Below are 17,592 nucleotides of genomic sequence, written 5' to 3'. Positions count from 1 at the left end.
AGGGCTGTGCGTTATCAGGGTAAACAATGAGACCAGTTTGTTTTTGAGAAACTTAGCAGTCGATTATAATTTCTCAGCTAACATGGATATTTGAGTTTGACCAGAATTTTTCTACATGGACACTGCAATGGACAATTTGATAATCCGCTGCGCCGCGTTGGAAGACTTTGACGCCGTTCTGGGTATAAATGACCACGTGTACGAGGGGCTGGACTATCTGCCTGATTATTACCCCCGGTATTTGACGTCCCCCCACATAACGGCCTACCTCGCAGAGCTGAAGGGCGAGGCCGTGGCGTTCTGTATTGCCCACGTCAACGACGATGCCACCACCTTAGTGTTAAGAGCAGGAAGAGTGAAGCCGACGCATCAAAAACACGGGATAGCGGAGCGACTGGTGGAGTTCATTATTAAAGAAGAGAGGGTCAAGCATCCCGGGCTGAGGAAAAGACGAGATATCGAGTTCGCGTCTGAGGGAAAACCGGTGAAGATGCCTCTCAGAATGGTGGAAATATCGAGAAGAAAACTGTTCTGCTTTGGAGCCCTTACCACTCACATTAAATGTAATAAAACGAGTGCTGGTGTTATTATTATTACATACCTGACATGTTGTGGTCTTTGTTCATTGTATTAGGTGCCGTAAAGATGGTGAAATTGCGCTAGGTGTCATTTAACTAATGCTATGCTGTATTAAAGCTTTAGTTTGTCTTAAAAGCTCATGCAGGCGAAGGCTTGGTAAAAGTTACTTGCGGATATTTATTTTTCCTTTTGAAATTTTACTGAGTTTTTATAATTTTTTTTTTCGTTTCAGGTTCTGAAATTGCCGGAGTGAACAAGATATCGGCGGCAGATTGGCTGTCTTCAGGGACCACAGCAACCATGTTTCCTGACGGTGTTGTTATTAACGGCGTCCCATATTCCATCCTGCCCAGCAACGCCGAACAGATTGAAAACGAGAGCGATCTGTACGTGTCAAATGGAACGGCTGAATTGACGTCGGGGTGTTTCAGCGCTGTGACGCAAGTGCGCTGCCCACGCGTTGGTCTGCGAGTTCTTATCGACATTTACGGCAGAAGCGCTGCCTTGTATAATCATATCTGTTGCCATGTCAACAATACACAGATTAAAGCAAAGGAACTGAATATAGATAACGTATTTGTTCAGTTGTTTGTTGATGAAAATTTCCCAGTTGGAGAACTGAAGGAGAACGTGTATCGTCTAGGACTTGAGGACAGGAAAAGCTTTTTTGGTCACTCTGTTTATGACGTGTTGCTTTTGGAAGAAAAACTGTGAAAGTTTCTTGATTTTCGATTGCTCAAGGGAGTTCTTACATAGCCTTTTCCTATTCTCCTACACTAACACGTATTTGGCATTATCTGCTCATCCAAAACACTTTTTTCAAACGAGATTTTCAGATCTTTCCCTGATTATAAGCAGACTCAATCACCAGTGTCTTTCATGATAACGTATTTCGAATTTAATTCGACTAATAAATGCATTATATTCTAAAATGTGTGTCGTGGCAATTAATCAAGGCACTTGGTACACAAAAAAATTTGCACCTTATGTCTTAAATATAAATAAACATCCTTCGATATTATTTGAAATGATTTTGTTTTTGTTTTTCCAGGCTTACTCTGATCATGTTTAAAATACGGACCATGGATCAACTAGTTTGATCCCAGCCCTTTGCGCCGCGTTTTATGATACAGTTTTTGAGATATTTTTTGAAAGTCCGTCAATTATTTATTTTTACTTAGGCGACGTTTCCATTTATTATAACTAAATACGGGATGAAATTTGTAAAAAAATCATTCCACAAAAATTGACTTTCATAAATTATGCACTGTATATAAGAGGCAATATTCAATTTCGTTATACGAGTACAAAGCTTGTTCCCCTTTTTTAATCTGTTCCTAAAACTTCGAATTATAAAAAGTACTCTTGCTTTGAATAGCATTGTTGGTGCCCTGTCATCAGTGAAATATACGTCAACGGCGTCAAGACACGCCTTTACTTTGTGACGTCATGGATGCTACGTATTGACTCTTCTAAATTTCTTTTCTAAATGTCTACTTCAAGTTTCCAAAGAGAAAATGAGTTATACCGTAGCTATGACGTAACGCCCTTTGTCAGTGAAATGTACGTGGAGAACTTCAAGACGCGCCCTCACTTTGTGACGTCACAGTAGCTACGGTACCATAATGCACTTTTTCGCACAGCGGAAAGGTATTCCCTGACTTAGCGCTGCTAAAAATTGTTTTAATTTAGAGGAATACTATGGGATGCACCCAGTCTAGTAAGTATGAAATTGTGTTATCCTTCTACCTCCTGTATGTTAAACGTTATTTTTTTGTTGGTGTTTATCTTTCGTAATTTCAGTTTGATTTTGACTTGTAAAAGAATTCACAGTACTGGCAATAAACGCGCCAAGTATTGTAGTTATCACTATTCGGCTTTTTCCTCCGAATATTGGATATGTTGTAATAAATATTATTGTTCTTATTACAGCTGTTGTCTCCAACGGCCATCACGGAGCATGGGAGGAGTCTAACAATGGTAATAATAAAAAAAATGATTTTGAAGACAACTGCTTTATTAACGATTTTTCAAATCCAAAATAACAGTGACATTAGTTTGCAATTAGGCCCTACTGAAAAATACATACGTAATGATTAATTTCAGATAAGAAGAAGTTGGGACTCCGACAAAGGATAAGAAATTTCTTCAGAGGAGGAGGGAATAAAGGTTACCGTTATAAATTGTCTTTATAAATAAAAGCCTTTCATTAGTATCACGTTATTCTTGTAAACGAAATGTGGAGTAAATATATTTCCCAACCCAAGCAGTCTTCTTTAAGAAAATAATATATTATATAATATAATATCAGATTTACGTCAGAATATATGTCATATTACGGATAATCAGGCACTAAACTTTCGTCGTTATTGCAGTTGGCCCCAGTCTATCTGAAGAACACGTGGAGGATAGGGACGATCTATTGGTCATTGGTGTGTCCTTGCAGGTCCAGAGAACCCCTCGGACTCCTGGCGATATCTTCACTGTTACTGGTGGTCATCAGACAGAGAGGTCATTTCTGCCACTTGTTATGTCCAGTGAATAAAAAAGGATTTAGTTTAATTTAACCATGGGAGTTTATCTTTAACAATGATCAAGCTATGTGGTTATAGTATAAGGGTTATACTAAAGCTAAATAGAACTTCTGAACGCTGATACATACTGAGTAAATAAGCATCGCATTTTAAACCCATCTGCTTACTATTTTTTTCTTTTCTTTTTTATAAGAAATCTGACAGACCCACGTGATGACTCTGACGAACTGGACATGTCCAAACTGTCTCGTAAGGACCTGAATGACGTAGTGGAGGATTTGATGGAGGAGATCGATGAAGCATAAAATTAGCCACAGGTGAGGTAAAAGGGACAAGATGCGAATTATTTGTGTCATTATGTACATTATGTTGAAATGTTTACGTAAACAACGTGAGGTGAAACTTTAAAAAAAGATCGTGCACAGATGCCCAATGCTTGCGATGTATGAAATATACATGTATACAGCTGATTGATAAATTAATTGAAAAGAAAATACAAAATGTACGTGGCCATTCCGAGGGAAAGTCTAGAAACCACGACCAAAATCCATTTCGATATTTCAATCTCAACAATCTTTTTTTGAGCCCAGCCAACCTTTTTACGTGTATTATACTTTGTATTTCAGACGAGGGGAATGGGTGTGCAATTCTTCGTCTTAGCTGAAGTTCCATCAAAGCACGAGTCGGAGAACAAGACAACACCCAGTCCAGTGGCGGTGATAGCAGGATGATTTCGCTGGAAAGTCTTAATTTGATGATGATGGGTGATGGTGATAAAGAGCAGTCACACTAGGTCTAGAGAGGGTAGAGTTGGAAAGAAGAATGGAGTGAAAAACTGGACGACAACGTGTTCTGATTATAAAACACGTCACCAGTCTGGAAAAAAATTAACAGAATTTATGGCGAAGTCAGAACTGTCTTTAGAAACTGACTGCGATGTATATATGTGGTGATTGCCCCCCCCCCCCTTGTTTAAACTGCGGTACCTGTCTTGTATGGTATTTTCTCATGTGTACAAGTACTTTATTCTGTTGATGAAACCGATGGTAATGGCATGACTGTTCTCGTCGCTTTTAAACATTGACAAGAAAACATAATTATTGTGTATTGTTTATTTTGTTGTTATGACTTTCATATTTCAATAATAAAAACACTCAATCATGAACGACTTGTGTCAAAATGAATATGTTAAAGGTGATCTCCACGGAATTTACCGGCCAAACGGAATTTCTTTGCAATTGACTAAGGGCAATTTTCTCCTATCGAAAGATTTAAGCACCCCTCCCTCCCCTCTGACTACTGCACCCTTACTTGAAAAGCTTTTATTTACATCAACTCTTTTTTACATAATAATTAATGTCTTTATTATATGCTTTCTTTCATAATCACGAATTCCAACAATTTCTCTGCAATTTCAAAGTTAATAACTTTGCACATTTTCGTCGTATTGTGGTAATCAAAAAAGACACTTGATGCATAAAAATTGCTTCTTATGTCTTTCGGAAAATTAATACTCAAAGATTCTTAACTTTTTTTTGTTTTGTCTTTCTCTGAGAAATCAAGAATGAGTTTGATAAACTGAAGTATATTTTAATCATCTGACCAAAAAAGCTTTAAGAAGTCACGGTAGGATTTTTTTCGAAAATGTAGTTTTAGCGTTAATTTTTGCATTTTGTTTATTTTGATTTATTTAACCATTTTTTAGGAATATGTGCTTAATATATCTTTTTTCGTGTACGTTTTGAAAACAATTTGATCCTCAATTTAAATAACTCGCAATGTAATTGCTGTTTAAATGCCCTTTCATTTTTAACTAATTTAAAACTAATTATCATTTTTCCACTTCCAACGATCAAGTTAAAATCACTACAGAAGATTAAATTATTTTAGTCATTGCCGTATTTCGCGCTTTTTAAGATATTGTATGCCTATCATTGTGTTAAAGTTCGTGATATGTAATTTATAAAAGTGTCATTCTTAAATAACTGTAACCATACACAGGACTGAATACGTTCTTTCAGAAAACACGCCGATTTAATCATGTCTTAACTATCGGCCCTATTCAATGGCGAATTTAGAGGGGGGGTTAGGGGGTCCTGACCCCCCCCCCCCCCCCCTCAATTTCTGGTCCCCTTTTGAAATTAGAATTTTGACTAGGTGAACCAAAGCAAATGGCACCGTTCACCCTCTAAAATACCAAAAGTTTTTCGAGGCCTTACATCAGGCCCCTAACCCCAAGCCAAGTGGCTTCGTCCCCCACCCCACCCCCTTTAAATAATCCTGGATCCGCCCCTGCTACATGTACCCTACTCGGCTATGGCCCAATAAATTACGTTAATTTTATCTTTTAATATACCGGCCAGGGAATTCAAAACGGCGCCTCTGTCAAGCCACACATTTCAAATAAGATGCTTAAATGATTTATTCATTGTAACGTATACATACACATGGGTAGATGGAAATGTACAATAGAAATAAAATTATAGATGCATTTACTATTAAGTAATGATATAATATAATAAAGACATTTCCATATGGGGATAATGACTACCAATAAGTTAAGGCCTGTAAAACCTGTCAGTGACGCCCCTTTCAAATGGCGCCTGGGACAACTTGTGTGGTCTCCCCAGTTTGAAACAGTTAGCAGGCAAAGTACAGTTCTGCTAGTTACCTAAATGGTATTTTTCTGTGAAAAAGATTTTCTAGAAAACAGTTTAAATATAGAATGACAGTATGCTTTTTAGGTGTCAAATATAATACATTAAGATATATTACTAGAAAAATAAGAGACAAAACGTCCTGTGAACTGTTCTTGGTACGTTTTTTTATTGTTTCTGGGATTTCAGCATACCTCTCCGTTCAAAGTGCAGGTTTTGTGAGCTGTTTTCGCCACAGTTTCAGATTCAGTATCTGTGTAATCACTCTCACATTAGAGATACATTGTTCATGCGCTTTTACTCTTCGACGTTACGTTGCTCCTTTTTGACGAGGCGAGGAACACGGGTGTAGAGTCCAGAGCATGGCGGCTTGTTTTCAATCTGAATTTTTCTCAAATCTTCCATTCTCACTTGGTGTACACTGTAGATAGAAAGATGTACGCACCGTCCAATGTGGCTGTGACAATAAATATATACCAAAACACAGTGAACACTGTTGGGTCACTCATCGAACTGGTAATAAAACCAAACACCCAATGTGTTCCCATCAATGTAAGCAACTTCACGTAGAAGGAAAAGGGGTGGTTTTTATTTTTAGAAGAGTTCAGTTCTTTGTCGTTGTTCATGGCGCCATGAATTGCTCGGGAGGCTATCGTAAAAAGTATCAGGTTCACAAGGATAATCAAGCCGACTGGGGCCACCATGAATATAATAAGAGGGTATTTCTTGGAAATCCAGCAAATACCTGACGCGTAATTTGCTTGGAAGTCTTCGTTGATGTCGACAAAGTCCAAAATAAGACATGTGGCCACAATCAACCCGGAGCAAAGCGAGGTGTAGATACAGTACGCGTGGAACCGTTTTTTCGACCCCGCAGATCAGTCGGAAGTCAGTGACGATTTCGTGCCATATGTCCACGTCATGTCAACTGCAATGGCGTTCATCCAGAGAAAGGAACACAGTACACTCTAGTGGAACAATACAGCAATAATTTGGCATCCGACTTCGTTGCCAAGAAAAAATGATCTCCTTAGGAAGAGGACTTTCGATATAAAGAGGACAAAAACGAGGCAAAATCGAAGCCTCCCTGGAAACATCCGAAAGACGGCAACACATGGCTGCAAGACAATCCGTATAAGTATACATTAACAAGCTATGGCTAAGCATATCACCGATACGATTCCTTCAGTAGCGGATAGATTGCTATTTATTTGGTTGACGTATGGATTAGAAAAGTTTCCCGTAGAATCATGAACCTCATGGCTTGTGTAAATAGACCCATTCTCCAAAATGTCATAGGCAGAAGCATTGAGGCCAATACGAAGGCACTCGCGCAGTCGGTAGCGTGCTTGGATGCAAATGAGGTACCCAAAGCGCCATCAACCATGGCAACGCAAAGTCACGAGTTCGAATCCCGGATGAGGCACGTCAGTCAATCACGACAACGACCGGGCCCCTGAATCGGGATGTCACGAGAACCAATCTGGGCTCTCGTGGGTCCTAGCAAATTACCTTTTGCATAAAAACACGGTATACTTTAGAAAGTTTACATTAAGTGATCGATTTAAAACGAACATATTGCTGGTCATTAGAATAAAGTATCCGTCGTCAATAACATTTCCTTTCTCTTCAGTTAAAAGTACTTAGATTGGTGCCACAGATATTGCAATTAAATTGGGCAAAATCTAACACCGAATGTACTGTATTGCATCTAAATGCCCTATCTTCTCGGTGGGATTATCAGAGAGAAATTTTTAATTGTTTAACAAAAGTCGCGTCGCCTCTGTTGTTTTTAACAAGCACACATTTTGTCTTTTCCTGCCCCTCCTTTCATTTCTTGCACCCTTGCTTCTCAAGACTGTTCATAATATGTTCATACAGTACCCGGGGGCAAGTCCGCAGTCGACATTTGAAGGAGTAAAGACTGCTCAATACTAAAACCGCCCAGGTGTGAACAGCTGTGGACCTCATTGTGCTGTATATCGTCAGGGGTGAAAGCAAACGTTATCTCAGCGCAAAACAAAATGAAAATAAAAGCATCTGAAGTCATCTAACTAGAAACGTTCCGAGCAGGCCTGTCGATGAAAGCCAAGGAATTTTAATTGATTCAGTAGTTTTTTTTTTTTAAGTTAAAACAGCACGTCATACCATCTGTTAACCGTGTTCAGCAGAAAAATGATATCTTCTCTGTGGAATTATTTGCAAAATATGTTTTATTCAAAAATTTCCATCGCTGCAATTGCTTATATGGAAATCGCACCAGTTACTAGACATTTGAATGTTTTTTCCCTCTCTTCTTAGGGTCTCGCTAAAACTAAAAGACGCCTGTTGTGAGTGAACCGGCTTTGATCCCACTACATACTCTTTAATATCATGGGTAAAGCCAAAATTAATCTTAGGGTAAAACAAACTCTCAGTTCCGTGTTTTTGGTTCTCAAACACGCATGGCTTCCTGTACATCATGAATTTTACCGTTCATGATAAACTGTGCGTGGGATGAAATGCGGCACCCGGATTATCGATCGGAGAAGCAGATATACACATGTACATCCAACTTGGCCCTGTCCGTGGCAAGGTTGAAAGTTTCCATCTGATCATTGAGTAGTAACGAAGCTGGCGTGGCTCCGTGGTAACTTTGCTGTCTCGTGATCAGACAGAAACCGGAACGCTGGTTCGAGACTCAGCAAATGTGGTATTTTTTTTCTCCAGAATTAAATCTAAAAAAATCCGATTGGTTACTATATGAGGAAACTCGTACGTAGGTAGGGTGGGCGGGTCTGTCACGGCACAGTCGGTAGCGTGCTTGGATGCAAATGAGGTACCCAAAGCGCCATCAACCATGGCAACGCAAAGTCACGAGTTCGAGTCCCGGATGAGGCACGTCAGTCAATCACGACAACGACCGGGCCCCTGAATCGGGATGTCACGAGAACCAATCTGGGCTCTCGTGGGTCCTAGCAAATTACCTTTTGCATAAAAAACACGGTATACTTTAGAAAGTTTACATTAAGTGATCGATTTAAAACGAACATATTGCTGGTCATTAGAATAAAGTATCCGTCGTCAATAACATTTCCTTTCTCTTCAGTTAAAAGTACTTAGATTGGTGCCACAGATATTGCAATTAAATTGGGCAAAATCTAACACCGAATGTACTGTATTGCATCTAAATGCCCTATCTTCTCGGTGGGATTATCAGAGAGAAATTTTTAATTGTTTAACAAAAGTTGCGTCGCCTCTGTTGTTTTTAACAAGCACACATTTTGTCTTTTCCTGCCCCTCCTTTCATTTCTTGCACCCTTGCTTCTCAAGACTGTTCATAATATGTTCATACAGTACCCGGGGGCAAGTCCGCAGTCGACATTTGAAGGAGTAAAGACTGCTCAATACTAAAACCGCCCAGGTGTGAACAGCTGTGGACCTCATTGTGCTGTATATCGTCAGGGGTGAAAGCAAACGTTATCTCAGCGCAAAACAAAATGAAAATAAAAGCATCTGAAGTCATCTAACTAGAAACGTTCCGAGCAGGCCTGTCGATGAAAGCCAAGGAATTTGAATTGATTCAGTAGTTTTTTTTAAAGTTAAAACAGCACGTCATACCATCTGTTAACCGTGTTCAGCAGAAAAATGATATCTTCTCTGTGGAATTATTTGCAAAATGTGTTTTATTCAAAATTTCCATCGCTGCAATTGTTTATATGGAAATCGCACCAGTTACTAGACATTTGAATGTTTTTTCCCTCTCTTCTTAGGGTCTCGCTAAAACTAAAAGACGCCTGTTGTGAGTGAACCGGCTTTGATCCCACTACATACTCTTTAATATCATGGGTAAAGCCAAAATTAATCTTAGGGTAAAACAAACTCTCAGTTCCGTGTTTTTGGTTCTCAAACACGCATGGCTTCCTGTACATCATGAATTTTACCGTTCATGATAAACTGTGCGTGGGATGAAATGCGGCACCCGGATTATCGATCGGAGAAGCAGATATACACATGTACATCCAACTTGGCCCTGTCCGTGGCAAGGTTGAAAGTTTCCATCTGATCATTGAGTAGTATCGAAGCTGGCGTGGCTCCGTGGTAACTTTGCTGTCTCGTGATCAGACAGAAACCGGTACGCTGGTTCGAGATTCAGGAAATGTAGTAATTTTTTTCTCCAGAATTAAATCTAAAAAATTCCGATTGGTTACTATAAGAGGAAACTCGTACGTATGGAGGGTGGGCGGGTCTGTCACGGCGCAGTCGGTAGCGTGCTTGGATGCAAATGAGGTACTCAAAGCGCCATCAACCATGGCAACGCAAAGTCACGAGTTCGAATCCCGGATGAGGCACGTCAGTCAATCACGACAACGACCGGGCCCCTGAATCGGGATGTCACGAGAACCAATCTGGGCTCTCGTGGGTCCTAGCAAATTACCTTTTGCATAAAAACACGGTATACTTTAGAAAGTTTACATTAAGTGATCGATTTAAAACGAACATATTGCTGGTCATTAGAATAAAGTATCCGTCGTCAATAACATTTCCTTTCTCTTCAGTTAAAAGTACTTAGATTGGTGCCACAGATATTGCAATTAAATTGGGCAAAATCTAACACCGAATGTACTGTATTGCATCTAAATGCCCTATCTTCTCGGTGGGATTATCAGAGAGAAATTTTTAATTGTTTAACAAAAGTTGCGTCGCCTCTGTTGTTTTTAACAAGCACACATTTTGTCTTTTCCTGCCCCTCCTTTCATTTCTTGCACCCTTGCTTCTCAAGACTGTTCATAATATGTTCATACAGTACCCGGGGGCAAGTCCGCAGTCGACATTTGAAGGAGTAAAGACTGCTCAATACTAAAACCGCCCAGGTGTGAACAGCTGTGGACCTCATTGTGCTGTATATCGTGAGGGGTGAAAGCAAACGTTATCTCAGCGCAAAACAAAATGAAAATAAAAGCATCTGAAGTCATCTAACTAGAAACGTTCCGAGCAGGCCTGTCGATGAAAGCCAACGAATTTGAATTGATTCAGTAGTTGTTTTTTAAGTTAAAACAGCACGTCATACCATCTGTTAACCGTGTTCAGCAGAAAAATGATATCTTCTCTGTGGAATTATTTGCAAAATGTGTTTTATTCAAAATTTCCATCGCTGCAATTGTTTATATGGAAATCGCACCAGTTACTAGACATTTGAATGTTTTTTCCCTCTCTTCTTAGGGTCTCGCTAAAACTAAAAGACGCCTGTTGTGAGTGAACCGGCTTTGATCCCACTACATACTCTTTAATATCATGGGTAAAGCCAAAATTAATCTTAGGGTAAAACAAACTCTCAGTTCCGTGTTTCTGGTTCTCAAACACGCATGGCTTCCTGTACATCATGAATTTTACCGTTCAAGATAAACTGTGCGTGGGATGAAATGCGGCACCCGGATTATCGATCGGAGAAGCAGATATACACATGTACATCCAACTTGGCCCTGTCCGTGGCAAGGTTGAAAGTTTCCATCCGATCATTGAGTAGTAACGAAGCTGGTGTGTCTCCGTGGTAACTTTGCTGTCTCGTGATCAGACAGAAACCGGTACGCTGGTTCGAGACTCAGGAAATGTAGTAACTTTTTTCTCCAGAATTAAATCTAAAAAATTCCGATTGGTTACTATAAGAGGAAACTCGTACGTAGGGAGGGTGGTCGGGTCTGTCACGGCGCAGTCGGTAGCGTGCTTGGATGCAAATGAGGTACTCAAAGCGCCATCAACCATGGCAACGCAAAGTCACGAGTTCGAATCCCGGATGAGGCACGTCAGTCAATCACGACAACGACCGGGCCCCTGAATCGGGATGTCACGAGAACCAATCTGGGCTCTCGTGGGTCCTAGCAAATTACCTTTTGCATAAAAACACGGTATACTTTAGAAAGTTTACATTAAGTGATCGATTTAAAATGAACATATTGCTGGTCATTAGAATAAAGTATCCGTCGTCAATAACATTTCCTTTCTCTTCAGTTAAAAGTACTTAGATTGGTGCCACAGATATTGCAATTAAATTGGGCAAAATCTAACACCGAATGTACTGTATTGCATCTAAATGCCCTATCTTCTCGGTGGGATTATCAGAGAGAAATTTTTTATTGTTTGACAAAAGTCGCGTCGCCTCTGTTGTTTTTAACAAGCACACATTTTGTCTTTTCCTGCCCCTCCTTTCATTTCTTGCACCCTTGCTTCTCAAGACTGTTCATAATATGTTCATACAGTACCCGGGGGCAAGTCCGCAGTCGACATTTGAAGGAGTAAAGACTGCTCAATACTAAAACCGCCCAGGTGTGAACAGCTGTGGACCTCATTGTGCTGTATATCGTCAGGGGTGAAAGCAAACGTTATCTCAGCGCAAAACAAAATGAAAATAAAAGCATCTGAAGTCATCTAACTAGAAACGTTCCGAGCAGGCCTGTCGATGAAAGCCAAGGAATTTGAATTGATTCAGTAGTTTTTTTTTAAGTTAAAACAGCACGTCATACCATCTGTTAACCGTGTTCAGCAGAAACATGATATCTTCTCTGTGGAATTATTTGCAAAATATGTTTTATTCAAAATTTCCATCGCTGCAATTGCTTATATGGAAATCGCACCAGTTACTAGACATTTGAATGTTTTTTTCCCTCTCTTCTTAGGGTCTCGCTAAAACTAAAAGACGCCTGTTGTGAGTGAACCGGCTTTGATCCCACTACATACTCTTTAATATCATGGGTAAAGCCAAAATTAATCTTAGGGTAAAACAAACTCTCAGTTCCGTGTTTTTGGTTCTCAAACACGCAAGGCTTCCTGTACATCATGAATTTTACCGTTCATGATAAACTGTGCGTGGGATGAAATGCGGCACCCGGATTATCGATCGGAGAAGCAGATATACACATGTACATTCAACTTGGCCCTGTCCGTGGCAAGGTTGAAAGTTTCCGTCCGATCATTGAGTAGTAACGAAGCTGGCGTGGCTCCGTGGTAACTTTGCTGTCTCGTGATCAGACAGAAACCGGTACGCTGGTTCGAGACTCAGCAAATGTGGTATTTTTTTTCTCCAGAATTAAATCTAAAAAATTCCGATTGGTTACTATAAGAGGAAACTCGTACGTAGGTAGGGTGGGCGGGTCTGTCACGGCGCAGTCGGTAGCGTGCTTGGATGCAAATGAGGTACTCAAAGCGCCATCAACCATGGCAACGCAAAGTCACGAGTTCGAGTCCCGGATGAGGCACGTCAGTCAATCACGACAACGACCGGGCCCCTGAATCGGGATGTCACGAGAACCAATCTGGGCTCTCGTGGGTCCTAGCAAATTACCTTTTGCATAAAAACACGGTATACTTTAGAAAGTTTACATTAAGTGATCGATTTAAAACGAACATATTGCTGGTCATTAGAATAAAGTATCCGTCGTCAATAACATTTCCTTTCTCTTCAGTTAAAAGTACTTAGATTGGTGCCACAGATATTGCAATTAAATTGGGCAAAATCTAACACCGAATGTACTGTATTGCATCTAAATGCCCTATCTTCTCGGTGGGATTATCAGAGAGAAATTTTTAATTGTTTAACAAAAGTCGCGTCGCCTCTGTTGTTTTTAACAAGCACACATTTTGTCTTTTCCTGCCCCTCCTTTCATTTCTTGCACCCTTGCTTCTCAAGACTGTTCATAATATGTTCATACAGTACCCGGGGGCAAGTCCGCAGTCGACATTTGAAGGAGTAAAGACTGCTCAATACTAAAACCGCCCAGGTGTGAACAGCTGTGGACCTCATTGTGCTGTATATCGTCAGGGGTGAAAGCAAACGTTATCTCAGCGCAAAACAAAATGAAAATAAAAGCATCTGAAGTCATCTAACTAGAAACGTTCCGAGCAGGCCTGTCGATGAAAGCCAAGGAATTTGAATTGATTCAGTAGTTTTTTTTTAAGTTAAAACAGCACGACATACCATCTGTTAACCGTGTTCAGCAGAAAAATGATATCTTCTCTGTGGAATTATTTGCAAAATATGTTTTATTCAAAATTTCCATCGCTGCAATTGCTTATATGGAAATCGCACCAGTTACTAGACATTTGAATGTTTTTTCCCTCTCTTCTTAGGGTCTCGCTAAAACTAAAAGACGCCTGTTGTGAGTGAACCGGCTTTGATCCCACTACATACTCTTTAATATCATGGGTAAAGCCAAAATTAATCTTAGGGTAAAACAAACTCTCAGTTCCGTGTTTTTGGTTCTCAAACACGCAAGGCTTCCTGTACATCATGAACTTTACCGTTCATGATAAACTGTGCGTGGGATGAAATGCGGCACCCGGATTATCGATCGGAGAAGCAGATATACACATGTACATCCAACTTGGCCCTGTCCGTGGCAAGGTTGAAAGTTTCCGTCCGATCATTGAGTAGTAACGAAGCTGGCGTGGCTCCGTGGTAACTTTGCTGTCTCGTGATCAGACAGAAACCGGTACGCTGGTTCGAGACTCAGGAAATGTAGTAATTTTTTTTCTCCAGAATTAAATCTAAAAAATTCCGATTGGTTACTATAAGAGGAAACTCGTACGTAGGAAGGTGGGCGGGTCTGTCACGGCGCAGTCGGTAGCGTGCTTGGATGCAAATGAGGTACCCAAAGCGCCATCAACCATGGCAACGCAAAGTCACGAGTTCGAATCCCGGATGAGGCACGTCAGTCAATCACGACAACGACCGGGCCCCTGAATCGGGATGTCACGAGAACCAATCTGGGCTCTCGTGGGTCCTAGCAAATTACCTTTTGCATAAAAACACGGTATACTTTAGAAAGTTTACATTAAGTGATCGATTTAAAACGAACATATTGCTGGTCATTAGAATAAAGTATCCGTCGTCAATAACATTTCCTTTCTCTTCAGTTAAAAGTACTTAGATTGGTGCCACAGATATTGCAATTAAATTGGGCAAAATCTAACACCGAATGTACTGTATTGCATCTAAATGCCCTATCTTCTCGGTGGGATTATCAGAGAGAATTTTTTTATTGTTTGACAAAAGTCGCGTCGCCTCTGTTGTTTTTAACAAGCACACATTTTGTCTTTTCCTGCCCCTCCTTTCATTTCTTGCACCCTTGCTTCTCAAGACTGTTCATAATATGTTCATACAGTACCCGGGGGCAAGTCCGCAGTCGACATTTGAAGGAGTAAAGACTGCTCAATACTAAAACCGCCCAGGTGTGAACAGCTGTGGACCTCATTGTGCTGTATATCGTCAGGGGTGAAAGCAAACGTTATCTCAGCGCAAAACAAAATGAAAATAAAAGCATCTGAAGTCATCTAACTAGAAACGTTCCGAGCAGGCCTGTCGATGAAAGCCAAGGAATTTGAATTGATTCAGTAGTTTTTTTTAAAGTTAAAACAGCACGTCATACCATCTGTTAACCGTGTTCAGCAGAAACATGATATCTTCTCTGTGGAATTATTTGCAAAATATGTTTTATTCAAAATTTCCATCGCTGCAATTGCTTATATGGAAATCGCACCAGTTACTAGACATTTGAATGTTTTTTCCCTCTCTTCTTAGGGTCTCGCTAAAACTAAAAGACGCCTGTTGTGAGTGAACCGGCTTTGATCCCACTACATACTCTTTAATATCATGGGTAAAGCCAAAATTAATCTTAGGGTAAAACAAACTCTCAGTTCCGTGTTTTTGGTTCTCAAACACGCAAGGCTTCCTGTACATCATGAATTTTACCGTTCATGATAAACTGTGCGTGGGATGAAATGCGGCACCCGGATTATCGATCGGAGAAGCAGATATACACATGTACATTCAACTTGGCCCTGTCCGTGGCAAGGTTGAAAGTTTCCGTCCGATCATTGAGTAGTAACGAAGCTGGCGTGGCTCCGTGGTAACTTTGCTGTCTCGTGATCAGACAAAAACCGGAACGCTGGTTCGAGACTCAGCAAATGTGGTATTTTTTTTCTCCAGAATTAAATCTAAAAAAATCCGATTGGTTAATATATGAGGAAACTCGTACGTAGGTAGGGTGGGCGGGTCTGTCACGGCACAGTCGGTAGCGTGCTTGGATGCAAATGAGGTACCCAAAGCGCCATCAACCATGGCAACGCAAAGTCACGAGTTCCAGTCCCGGATGAGGCACGTCAGTCAATCACGACAACGACCGGGCCCCTGAATCGGGATGTCACGAGAACCAATCTGGGCTCTCGTGGGTCCTAGCAAATTACCTTTTGCATAAAAAACACGGTATACTTTAGAAAGTTTACATTAAGTGATCGATTTAAAACGAACATATTGCTGGTCATTAGAATAAAGTATCTGTCGTCAATAACATTTCCTTTCTCTTCAGTTAAAAGTACTTAGATTGGTGCCACAGATATTGCAATTAAATTGGGCAAAATCTAACACCGAATGTACTGTATTGCATCTAAATGCCCTATCTTCTCGGTGGGATTATCAGAGAGAAATTTTTAATTGTTTAACAAAAGTCGCGTCGCCTCTGTTGTTTTTAACAAGCACACATTTTGTCTTTTCCTGCCCCTCCTTTCATTTCTTGCACCCTTGCTTCTCAAGACTGTTCATAATATGTTCATACAGTACCCGGGGACAAGTCCGCAGTCGACATTTGAAGGAGTAAAGACTGCTCAATACTAAAACCGCCCAGGTGTGAACAGCTGTGGACCTCATTGTGCTGTATATCGTGAGGGGTGAAAGCAAACGTTATCTCAGCGCAAAACAAAATGAAAATAAAAGCATCTGAAGTCATCTAACTAGAAACGTTCCGAGCAGGCCTGTCGATGAAAGCCAACGAATTTGAATTGATTCAGTAGTTGTTTTTTAAGTTAAAACAGCACGTCATACCATCTGTTAACCGTGTTCAGCAGAAACATGATATCTTCTCTGTGGAATTATTTGCAAAATATGTTTTATTCAAAATTTCCATCGCTGCAATTGCTTATATGGAAATCGCACCAGTTACTAGACATTTGAATGTTTTTTCCCTCTCTTCTTAGGGTCTCGCTAAAACTAAAAGGCGCCTGTTGTGAGTGAACCGGCTTTGATCCCACTACATACTCTTTAATATCATGGGTAAAGCCAAAATTAATCTTAGGGTAAAACAAACTCTCAGTTCCGTGTTTTTGGTTCTCAAACACGCAAGGCTTCCTGTACATCATGAATTTTACCGTTCTTGATAAACTGTGCGTGGGATGAAATGCGGCACCCGGATTATCGATCGGAGAAGCAGATATACACATGTACATCCAACTTGGCCCTGTCCGTGGCAAGGTTGAAAGTTTCCATCCGATCATTGAGTAGTAACGAAGCTGGCGTGGCTCCGTGGTAACTTTGCTGTCTCGTGATCAGACAGAAACCGGTACGCTAGTTCGAAACTCAGGAAATGTAGTAATTTTTTTTCTCCAGAATTAAATCTAAAAAATTCCGATTGGTTACTATAAGAGGAAACTCGTACGTAGGGAGGGTGGGCGGGTCTGTCACGGCGCAGTCGGTAGCGTGCTTGGATGCAAATGAGGTACCCAAAGCGCCATCAACCATGGCAACGCAAAGTCACGAGTTCGAATCCCGGATGAGGCACGTCAGTCAATCACGACAACGACCGGGCCCCTGAATCGGGATGTCACGAGAACCAATCTGGGCTCTCGTGGGTCCTAGCAAATTACCTTTTGCATAAAAACACGGTATACTTTAGAAAGTTTACATTAAGTGATCGATTTAAAACGAACATATTGCTGGTCATTAGAATAAAGTATCCGTCGTCAATAACATTTCCTTTCTCTTCAGTTAAAAGTACTTAGATTGGTGCCACAGATAT

At 40.5% G+C, this 17,592-nt stretch overlaps 2 protein-coding genes across 2 annotated transcripts; both read left to right on the top strand.

The window, feature by feature from the left end:
- Nucleotides 1–114: 114 nt before the first annotated feature.
- LOC106151750 (histidine N-acetyltransferase) lies at nucleotides 115–1,600 on the top strand. Its single transcript, XM_013525139.2, has 2 exons — nucleotides 115–563; nucleotides 812–1,600. Exons 1-2 carry the CDS (start codon nucleotides 116–118, stop codon nucleotides 1,291–1,293), a joined length of 930 nt encoding a protein of 309 aa, XP_013380593.2. The 5' UTR covers nucleotide 115; the 3' UTR covers nucleotides 1,294–1,600.
- A 446-nt stretch (nucleotides 1,601–2,046) lies between these two features.
- On the top strand, nucleotides 2,047–4,278 carry LOC147761497 (uncharacterized). Its single transcript, XM_087012630.1, has 6 exons — nucleotides 2,047–2,299; nucleotides 2,512–2,559; nucleotides 2,686–2,748; nucleotides 2,955–3,090; nucleotides 3,307–3,430; nucleotides 3,740–4,278. The coding sequence occupies exons 1-5, from the start codon at nucleotides 2,281–2,283 to the stop codon at nucleotides 3,416–3,418; spliced, it is 378 nt and encodes a 125-aa protein (XP_086868756.1). The 5' UTR covers nucleotides 2,047–2,280; the 3' UTR covers nucleotides 3,419–3,430; nucleotides 3,740–4,278.
- The last annotated feature ends 13,314 nt before the right edge of the window (nucleotides 4,279–17,592 follow it).

The sequence above is a fragment of the Lingula anatina genome, chromosome 5 (genome assembly GCF_051362555.1).
Source record: "Lingula anatina isolate TDL-2025a chromosome 5, LinAna3.0, whole genome shotgun sequence".
NCBI lineage: Eukaryota > Metazoa > Brachiopoda > Lingulata > Lingulida > Lingulidae > Lingula > Lingula anatina.
The sequence above is the reverse complement of the archived record's forward strand: the minus strand, read 5'-3'. Positions and strand labels throughout refer to the sequence as shown.

Bases quoted from the DNA above. Each gene is read 5' to 3' on its own strand.
- LOC147761497 (XM_087012630.1), top strand. The intron at 2,560-2,685 runs GTAATAATAAAA...GATTAATTTCAG, and splicing joins ATGGGAGGAGTCTAACAATG to ATAAGAAGAAGTTGGGACTC. The intron at 3,091-3,306 runs GTCATTTCTGCC...CTTTTTTATAAG, and splicing joins GGTGGTCATCAGACAGAGAG to AAATCTGACAGACCCACGTG.
- LOC106151750 (XM_013525139.2), top strand. From the start codon at position 116: ATGGACACTGCAATGGACAATTTGATAATCCGCTGCGCCGCGTTGGAA. The intron at 564-811 runs GTAATAAAACGA...TTTTCGTTTCAG, and splicing joins CCTTACCACTCACATTAAAT to GTTCTGAAATTGCCGGAGTG.